At 32.7% G+C, this 11,001-nt stretch overlaps 1 protein-coding gene across 1 annotated transcript in view; it reads left to right on the top strand.

Annotated features, from left to right (window-relative positions):
* Positions 1–316: 316 nt before the first annotated feature.
* valopa (vertebrate ancient long opsin a) overlaps positions 317–11,001 on the top strand; it is a gene marked incomplete at its 5' end in the record, with an annotated part of 13,666 nt that continues 2,981 nt past the window's right edge. The window contains 3 exons of the mRNA XM_056237208.1: positions 317–544; positions 3,139–3,256; positions 4,155–4,394. Coding sequence (XP_056093183.1) covers positions 317–544; positions 3,139–3,256; positions 4,155–4,394 — 586 coding nt within the window. The remainder of the gene's footprint in view (positions 545–3,138; positions 3,257–4,154; positions 4,395–11,001) is intronic.

Genomic DNA, 11,001 nt, shown 5'->3' on the forward strand with positions numbered 1-11,001 from the left:
TATGCATTGTGTTTATTTTGCAATTTATACGCGAACATTTTTTTTTTACATGCATATAATACGCAGTTTTCGCGTGCATATGATACGCACTTTATTTGTGTAATACACACGCCCCCGCAACACTAATCCTACCCAAACGTATCATATGCACGGAAAAACTAATTTTCGCGTCTAACTTGCACGATAAACACAATGCGCGCTATAGAGACGCATTTAGTGTGACCGGTTGTTTTATAAAGGAGACCCCTGGGCCGACACTGTCTGCGGGAGAGAACATAAGTGTTTCTGAAGAGCATGTCTCACCTGTGTTCATCAGTCTGACTGATCCTCCAGGTATCGTGGCGCTGTGGTCTCTGGCCGTCCTGGCGTTCGAGCGCTTCTTCGTGATCTGTCGCCCCATGGGGAACATCCGTCTGCGGGGCAAACACGCGGCTCTGGGTCTGCTGTTCGTCTGGACCTTCTCCTTCATCTGGACCATCCCACCGGTGCTGGGCTGGAGCAGTTACACCGTCAGCAAGATCGGCACCACCTGCGAACCCAACTGGTGAGGAACCAAAACACCATTCATCACACTGCGGGACTACTTACATGAACTAGTGAAGGGGATTAGCGCACGTAAAACAGCTAAAAATGCTTATACAATAACTACATTAGTTAACATGAACTTACAAACAAAAATTACTTTATTAAAACATATTTAAAATCAAACATTGCATCTGTAAATATTAGGCTACTTAAGGCTGATGCACGATATATCGGCCACCATATCGGCATCGGCTGATAAAATGTAAATTTGTATTGTATTGTCGTTAACCGATAAGAAAATTTTGTCGATATATTAAAGCTGATAAATAATGGATTATTGACTTCAGATGAGACACTTCAGATGCTCAACATGATGGTTTTGAATTGCTTGAAATATGTTTTGAATCACTTCAAAAAGGAAAATAGAGTTCAGTGCAACATGTGCAGCACATATCGGCTACATAACATTATAATGAGAACATTATTATAATTGTGTGATTGGGACATAATTAGACTTTTGTTTTTGAAATCAGGCTCTAAAAAATGATATAAAAATTTGGATTTTGATGTATCGGCTAATATATCGGTTATTGGCATTCAAATATAAAGAATTATCGGTTATCGGTATCAGCCAAAATTTTCATATCGGTGCATCCCAACGTAATGCACTGTGAACTAACAATAAACAATGAATGTATTCTCATTAACATTAACAAAGATTGAAATGAAATGCTGTAAAACACATATTGTTCATGTTAGCTAACTAATGTTAACAAATGAGATCTTATTGTAAAGTGTTACCAATACATTTTGAAATAAAATGTACATGCACACATTATGTCTTACCCAGGAATTCTTTATACATGCGTTTCTAATAAAATTGCGCGATGTGAAAACCATGTTCAAAACACTGCATTTACATGGAGATCATGATAACACTAATAATAATATAATTTGATTTTACAGTTTTTCCCTGTATATAGTACGGGACTTACTGTTAAAGCGTTTTTACAATATTTTACAGTTAAAATTACACTTATTTGTTACAGTGCACTTAATGTTAATGGTGCACTTAACTAATATTAACACCCAGCATGTATATGACCACTGGTCAAGCATGAAAAACGAGATTTATTTTATAATCTCAATTGTTTATTACGGAGAAACTGATCCTAGACCAGCAGTTATGAGCAACTTTTCCCTCTAAAAGAATCAGAAGCAACAGAAAGTGGTTTGAGTGAGAAAATCCACAGTCTTTATCTTCTGTTCATTGGTTATTTTTTAATGAAAATTTTTTTTTTTTGGTTTGTAAAAATGCAATTGTGACCTTTTTTTCACCTTTCAGGTTCAATCTCTGAGGATTTTTCATATGCACATCTTCTAAAATTGTCTAAAAACGTTTCATTTTCAAACAAGGGATTCCACAATATTTGAGTTAAATGAAGAGGAAAAGCTCTCTTGGGTGAAAGTTTGACAAGCTTCATCCATTAAAGCCTAAACCAGCAGGATAATTAACCATCAGATTTATTGTCTCTTCTGTACTAATTAGTCCTTTTATCCAAGCATGTCAGCATTTTTCTGACATGCTAATTCATTTTAATTAATTTTTTGGCCATATGAAATACACACCAGGTTTTCTTATTCATACTCCACATTAGCGTTGTCAGTTCTGTCTTCACTCATCATCATGTGCTTTAATCCAGAGACTAAAAAATAGGCTATATGAAGAAAATACATATCCAGAGTTTTTGCCGTTTTATTGTTCTGGTCAAAAATACAAACATCACACACAAAATCCTTTCAGAGACATTATAAATGTCCATATACATTACCATAAAAAGTTATTTTGTGACGGAAACAAGCTTCAATAGTTATTTATGTTCATAACAAATGTACATGAGTTATTAATGTGAGAAATTTGTTTAAATCATTATCTTGCATTTCAGACTTTAAAACTTGCAATTGCAAGTTTATATCTCAGAATTTTGAGAAATAAAGTCAGAATTGCGATTTCTGAATTTTGAGAAACTCACGATTGTGAGGAAACAAGTTTATATCTCACAATTCTGACTTTTTTCTCAGAATTGCAAGTTTATATCTTGCAATTCAGACTTTATAACTATTAAGAAAAAAGCTATAAACTTGAAATTCTGACATTTTTCTTGCAAATGTGAAAATTCTTAGAATAAAAAATCTAAATTGTGAGAAACTTACGATGCCGAGAAAAAAGTATTTTATTTTGAAAATTATTATATCTCAGAATTCTGACTTTTTTTCTCAGAATTGCAATTCGGACTTTAATTGCAATTGCGAAAATTTTGAATTGTAAAAAAAAAAAAGGTCACAATTGCATTTTTATTTTCTGATTCCGTGGCGGAAACATTTATCCATAAATAACACTTCAGATTTGCAGCACATTAGGGCGAAAACACATAAAATCACCTCAAATCTGTTTCTGGGACAAAAGTTAAACACTACATTATTTATATATATATACAGTATATATTTAAAGTTTCTAGACAGTTTTAAGTGTGGCGCTGTAAATAATAAAAAAGAAAGTTTAAATCTGTTAGTTTTCTCTTCGTCAGATGTTTTGCTTGCGTCCCACCGCAGGTATTCGGGAAACTTCCACGACCACACCTTCATCATCACGTTCTTCATCACCTGCTTCATTCTTCCGCTGGGAGTGATCGTCGTCTGTTACTGCAAACTGATCAGGAAGCTGAGAAAGGTCAGTCGCTCCTCAACATCCGTGTGATTCCCTGAATCCCAATGATCCCAATAAACTATCATTACAACAAACTGACACAGAGCTTAGACGAACCATTACTGATCTGAGTCTGATAACCTGATTCCAGACGACAGGAATGCTCTACAGAACATTCTAGCAAGGTTCTCTCAACGTTATGAACAAACGTTCTTCCATTAACATTCATAGAACGTTAGTTTTAAAGTTATCCGGTCTTTAAAAATGTTCAAATAACAAAAGGCATTATCAGTCATGGAGTGTTTTTTTCTGAAATGTTTCAGTTGGACATTTTTTTAAATGTAACCACTTGTTTCGGAATGTTCTGAGAACATTCTAAAGTAACATTATGTTTGAAGAATGACACAATGCAACGTTCCATTAACGTTCTCATAACCAAGAAAAAACGTTTTGGACTTTTGAACATTCAGGAAACATTCAGAAATAGTGTTTTTAAAACTCAATGAGAACGCTAGCAAAACGTTCTTAGAATATATTTTTGTTTGCTGGGTTATTTGTATATTTGGTTTGAAAAGACACTTAATATATGATTCTCAGTAATATTATTGATTCACTGCACTGACACTATTGGATGAGAACCAAAAAATTGAGCCGAATAATGACACTATTGTCTTATCATCTTGACTTTTCTGCAACATCTACACAGTTATTGAATTGAGCTAAAAACTGACACTATTGTTTTCTATAGAAATCGTCTCATGTTTAATAAAGTTTACATCATTGATCCGGTCATTTTCACTGTTTATCACTGCGTTGAAACGATCTGCATTGAACAAAGCGCTGTAGAACCTGGCTTATATTTCTACATCATCAAATATAGCGATTATTTAGTCACACACATTGCGTGTGTGTGTGTTTGCAGGTGTCCAACACGCACGGCCGGCTGGGTAATGCTAGGAAGCCCGAGCGTCAGGTGACCCGTATGGTGGTGGTGATGATCGTGGCCTTCATGGTGGCCTGGACTCCGTACGCCGCGTTCTCCATCGTGGTCACGGCTCATCCCAGCATCCACCTGGACCCGCGACTGGCTGCCGTTCCCGCGTTCTTCTCCAAAACAGCCGCCGTCTACAACCCGGTCATCTATGTGTTCATGAACAAACAGGTGATTCACTCGTGCAGCCCATCCGGAAACTCAGTGTTTCTGTCCAAATATCGAAACATTCTTACATCAGGAAGCATTTACTAGATAAGCTAAATGACATAAAATTATATCTTGTTTTCCAAAAAAAAAAAAAAAAAAAAAAAAATCCAAATGAAGTGTGTTTTTGCTTAAAATAAGCAAAAGTATCTGCCAATGGTGTAAGAAAAAAAAATCTTAATTCAAATGGAAAACAAGATTATTTTTCTCGTTATACTATATATGCATATATATACTCTACATAATATATGTGTGTGTGTGTGTATAATTATTTTGTATAAAAAATACACATATGCATGTATATATTTAAGAAATATTTGCATGTATATATATATATATATATATATATAAATATAACAGTTTTTCTTAAATATATACATGCATGTAGTGTGTATTTTTTATACAAAATAATTATACACACACACACACATATATTATGTAAACACAAACTTTCATTTAGGATTCTACGGAAGCGTATTGCATTCACTTGAGGAAAAAAAATCTACTCCATTTTTCTGAATTAACGAGTTAATTATCTCAGAATTACGAGATATTTTTTCATGAAAAAAAAGTTTTTGCTCTGTTTTTCTGAATTAACAAGTTAATATCTCAGAATTATGAGATAAATATTTCTTGAAAAACATTTTTTTCACTCTGTTTTTATGAATTAATGAGTTACTCATAATTTTGAGATAATTAAGTCATTAATTCAGAAAAACAGAGCAAAAACTTTTTTTCCATGAAAAATTATCTCAAAATTCTGAGATAATTAACTCGTTAATTCAGAAAAACAGAGTAGATTTTTTTCCTCAACTGAATGCAATTCGCTTCCGTACGATTCATCGTTGCCCATCACTAATTTAAATATCATTTTACTAAGACATAATATTGATATTTATATCATTTTATGTAAGTATTTACTATACTGTTGTAAAGATCTCAGTTATTAACATTACTAGCATCAGAATTTCATCATATGTTTTGTGCATGTGAATATCAGCATCTGCATCTTTGCTCAGTTTGAGTCTTTGAATAAAATTGAGTGTTTTTGTTCCCTTCATATTCTCACTATATCCGACTATATGAGCCTGATTTATCAATAATTTCATATTTTTTTCTGAAGGTTCAATAAACTGTTCAAAATGAGATTTTCCTATTATTTCACATCTTGAGCGTTTGTTAGTTCTTCAGTTTAAAGGAGACTGAGACCGTGTCATAAATGAACCTGATCATCCTGAGCTTGAAGGAGACGGTGGTTTCTTAAGAGAATCAAACCTGACACTGCTGAATATCAGGTTTAGTTTTATAGTTTTCTCCACACATTTAGTTTTTGGGAAGATCCATCTTCATCATCATGTGTTATTAACACATCAGGAGTGACACACACACACACACACACACACACACACACACACACACACACACACACACACACACACACACACACACACACACACACACACACACACACACACACACACACTCTGACTGCTGTAGTTTGTTGTCAGCTTCATCATGAATAATAAATGGATCAATGCAGCGTGAAGCGTTTTTTAAAGCTTTTTTAAAACCTTCATCTTTCTCAAAGCTCTATAAATGAATACATCATTTAATAAGCAGTTCAAACATCTGAAGAATTAAACTTGATCTTTTGATCATAAGAGAAGCTTATAATCCAATACTGAAAGACAGAAGGTGTAAATCTGCATTTGAATCACTTTAATGTTAATTTCCGGTGATATTACATCAACATTAGATATTTGTTGTGCATTTTGTGGATTTGGACCTCAAGCATTTCCAATCAATATGCAATTCAGACAGAAAAACACAATTATACGGTTAAAAAATCAGCTAATTAAACGATAAGAAAACTTTTTAAAGACAATTAATGTGTACTAGTATTATTGATTTATCTGCACTAACAACATCAGATGAGAACTGAACTAGAACTGAATTGATCTGAATAATGACTTAGACTATAAAACGTTGACACAGTTATTGAACTGAACTGAATCAACATCGAACTGAATTGATCTGATCTGTCTTCTGTAGAGCAGCTTTATTAACTGAAATTTAATTTGTTTCATAATAGTTTTTAACTAGTTTTAGTTTTTATTTTAGTTGTATTCTAGTTCTATTAATATTTTAAATTTGCTTTTATATTTTTAATTTTAATGTTAATTTTAGTTACATTTTTTTGTAATTTCTTTGTGCTTTTGTCATTTTATTCGTTTTTTTTTTTATTGTTGCTTTAGGTTTCATTTATTTTTATTACAGTTTTAGTTAATTTTAGTGCTTCAACACTTCCTTATTTTGCCAAGGCGGCATTTCTAGTCGTCATTTAATTTAAGTTTTTCGACTAATATTTATATTTAAATTAATGTCAGCTTTATTTAAATGAACAGAAATGTCTTTAATAGTTGTAGTTTTACCGTATCGTATAAAGCTCTACAGAAATAGATGTGACTGGACTTTAACCGAGCGTTAAATCAAGACGGATGCCGTTGCAAGTGTGCTTTGCTAAACTGTGATTTTGTGAGGATGCTTGTACTTAAATTTTGATCTTAAGGATAATATTGCATGAGGATCTCAAGGCACGGCGGGAAACTTTCCTGCGTCCCAGTTACAAGTAAATAGGTTACAGTAGCTGAGAGACCTTGAAGGAGTCGCCGGACAGAAATAAGTATGAATAGAGTGTATGAATAGAGTGTATGAATAGAGTGTATGAATAGAGTGTATGAATAGTGTATGAATAGAGTATGAATAGAGTGTATGAATAGAGTGTATGAATAGTGTATGAATAGTGTATGAATAGAGTGTATGAATAGAGTATATGAATAGAGTATATGAATAGAGTGTATGAATAGTGTATGAATAGAGTGTATGAATAGAGTGTATGAATAGAGTGTATGAATAGAGTGTATGAATAGAGTGTATGAATAGTGTATGAATAGAGTATATGAATAGAGTGTATGAATAGAGTATATGAATAGAGTGTATGAATAGAGTGTATGAATAGAGTATATGAATAGACTGTATGAATAGAGTGTATGAATAGAGTGTATGAATAGAGTGTATGAATAGAGTATATGAATAGACTGTATGAATAGAGTGTATGAATAGAGTGTATGAATAGAGTATGAATAGAGTGTATAAATAGAGTGTATGAATAGAGTGTATGAATAGAGTGTATGAATAGAGTGTATGAATAGAGTGTATGAATAGAGTGTATGAATAGAGTGTATGAATAGAGTGTATGAATAGAGTGTATGAATAGAGTGTATGAATAGAGTATATGAATAGACTGTATGAATAGAGTGTATGAATAGAGTATATGAATAGAGTATATGAATAGAGTGTATGAATAGAGTATATGAATAGAGTATATGAATAGAGTGTATGAATAGAGTGTATGAATAGAGTGTATGAATAGAGTGTATGAATAGACTGTATGAATAGAGTATATGAATAGAGTGTGAATAGAGTGTATGAATAGTGTATGAATAGAGTATATGAATAGAGTATATGAATAGAGTGTATGAATAGAGTGTATGAATAGAGTGTATGAATAGAGTGTATGAATAGACTGTATGAATAGACTGTATGAATAGAGTATATGAATAGAGTGTATGAATAGAGTGTATGAATAGTGTATGAATAGAGTATATGAATAGAGTATATGAATAGAGTGTATGAATAGAGTGTATGAATAGAGTGTATGAATAGAGTGTATGAATAGACTGTATGAATAGAGTATATGAATAGAGTGTATGAATAGAGTGTATGAATAGTGTATGAATAGAGTGTATGAATAGAGTGTATGAATAGAGTGTATGAATAGAGTGTATGAATAGAGTGTATGAATAGAGTATATGAATAGAGTATATGAATAGAGTGTATGAATAGAGTATATGAATAGAGTATATGAGAATAGAGTGTATGAAGAGTGTATGAATAGAGTGTATGAATAGAGTGTATGAATAGAGTGTATGAATAGAGTGTATGAATAGAGTATATGAATAGAGTATATGAGTGTATGAATAGAGTATATGAATAGAGTATGAATAAAGTATATGAATAGAGTATATGAGAATAGAGTGTATGAATAGAGTGTATGAATAGAGTATATGAATAGAGTATATGAATAGTGTATATGAATAGAGTATATGAATAGAGTATATGAGTGTATGAATAGAGTATATGAATAGAGTATATGAATAGAGTATATGAATAGAGTATATGAGTGTATGAATAGAGTATATGAGTGTATGAATAGAGTATATGAATAGAGTATATGAATAGAGTATATGAGTGTATGAATATAGTATATGAATAGAGAGTATGAATAGAGTATATGAATAGAGTATATGAGTGTATGAATAGAGTATATGAATAGAGTATATGAATAGAGTATATGAGTGTATGAATAGAGTATATGAGTGTATGAATAGAGTATATGAATAGAGTGTATGAATAGAGTATATGAATAGAGAGTATGAATAGAGTATATGAATAGAGTATGAATAGAGTATATGAATAGAGTATGAATAAAGTATATGAATAGAGTATGAATAAAGTATATGAATAGAGTATATGGGTTGCTTGCCCATATACTCTATACATGCACAGGACAGAGTTTATGGATTTGGAAAAATCCTGAAGCTGTCATGGTGGGATGATATGGCTTCACTAGAGCTGACACATTTGACTTATATTACTGAAATAAAAATAAATAAATAAACACCTGCAGTGTGGATCAAACCGGTGCACTCCAAAGCAGAAGATGCTGAATTATTGAACATAGACGTAAACAGTGTTCGGCAGTGCCACATCTGTCCATCATCTCGCTGTCCGCTTACACACTGACACACTCATGTGAAGAGGGCTCCTATGCAGAAACTGCAGAAATAAGAGCACAACAACACAACATTGCTATGATTTGTGTCACAGTGACGGTCATCTATTAGATACATTTACTATTGTCAATCATCAGATGAATATGATTTGATCCATCAGTTTGATTCAGTTCTTCAACGGGTTAAAAAATAGATTAGAATAGATTTAGGTTAACAAATAGATATCTTTTAAGAATGCAATATTAGTACGGGTGTAACGATACCCTCATGTCACGATCCGATACATATCACGATATGTAAATATGCATCACTAAACTCACAATACGATATTATTGCGATACTCCGAGACATATGATAAAACGTAAACAAAAAATGTTCTGTCAATTAAAATGCTAAAGTTAGTATTACAGTGTGTGTGTGTGTGTGTGTGTGTAAATAAATAGGCTTGGACTTGGTGTTAATAACCCAAAGCACAGGACAATAGAGACACCAGAATAACAATATTCATGATTGTGAAGCTGAAAACACAGAATTATTTCAGATGAATATGCTTTCACTGTCACTGACGTATATTTAAAACAATGTTGGCCACTTTTACTCACACTAAAACTCTAAAAACTTTAATTTTTTCTCACACAATCATTTTTATTTTGGGTGAATATGCCCGATATATATTGTCTCTATCCACGATACATATTGTTGCATTTTTGTATTGCGTTATATTGTGACACGATATATCGTTACACCCCTAAATATCAGTAATGCCCAAATGTAATTAATAACTGAGTATACAAACGTTATAAAATGCTCACTGTCTTCACTGAAAAAAGTTTCGTCCTCAGTGATTTTTGTCTTATTTTCACAAAGAAATATCTAAACATTCTTAATTGAGAACCAAGTTAACATATTAAGTCTTGTTTTCTGAAAAATATATATCAAAAAGAACCAAATTATGCTTAAAACAAGACAAAATATCTGCCGGTAGAGATATTTTTTAAAAACTTAATTCAATTTTTTTTGCAGATATTTCTTCTTGTAGCAAAAACTCACTTAATTTTGATACGTCTTTGTCATTTGCTTCTCTAATAAATGTATCTTTAGACACATGTTGTGTTGAAAAACAAGGCAAAAATACTGAGGAAGAAAATAATTTTTTTGCAGAGTGATTTTTTAGTGAATTATTGCATGATAAAATTCAGATTTTGAACCTTCAGCCATGATGTGTCCCATCTAAACCTTCATTCTTAGAACTGAAGAGACACTAAGTGACTTTAGGTCACAAACTAATTAGTGTCTATCGGACTCGGTAGTTTAATGACTAGCTAATGACGAATGAGAGGGGCGATGTGAGCCGCTGGCTAATGTGGAAACAATTAATGATCACTGCAATGATGACCTCATCACGATTGACTAATTGTAGCGTGTTGCAGATGTCAGCCGCCAGAAGCGAAGCGCTCGATGTCACCGCTCGTTTAGTGCCGGGTCGCATTCAGCTGAACTCCTCTGAGCACTGAGACCCAACACTCGGGATTTGGGTGTTTATTTAAAGGAGTAGCTCACTTCAGAATTAAAATTTCCTGATATTTACTCTCCTCCACGTCATCCGAGATGTTCATGTCTTTCTTTCTTCAGTCAAAAAAGACATTAAGGTTTTTGAGGAAAACATTCCAGGATTTTTCTCCATATTTTTTTTTCTTGAAGGTCCAAATGTTTTC

The sequence above is a fragment of the Rhinichthys klamathensis genome, unplaced genomic scaffold (genome assembly GCF_029890125.1).
Source record: "Rhinichthys klamathensis goyatoka isolate OS25496 unplaced genomic scaffold, OSU_Roscu_1.1 h1tg000482l_1, whole genome shotgun sequence".
Lineage (NCBI taxonomy): Eukaryota > Metazoa > Chordata > Actinopteri > Cypriniformes > Leuciscidae > Rhinichthys > Rhinichthys klamathensis.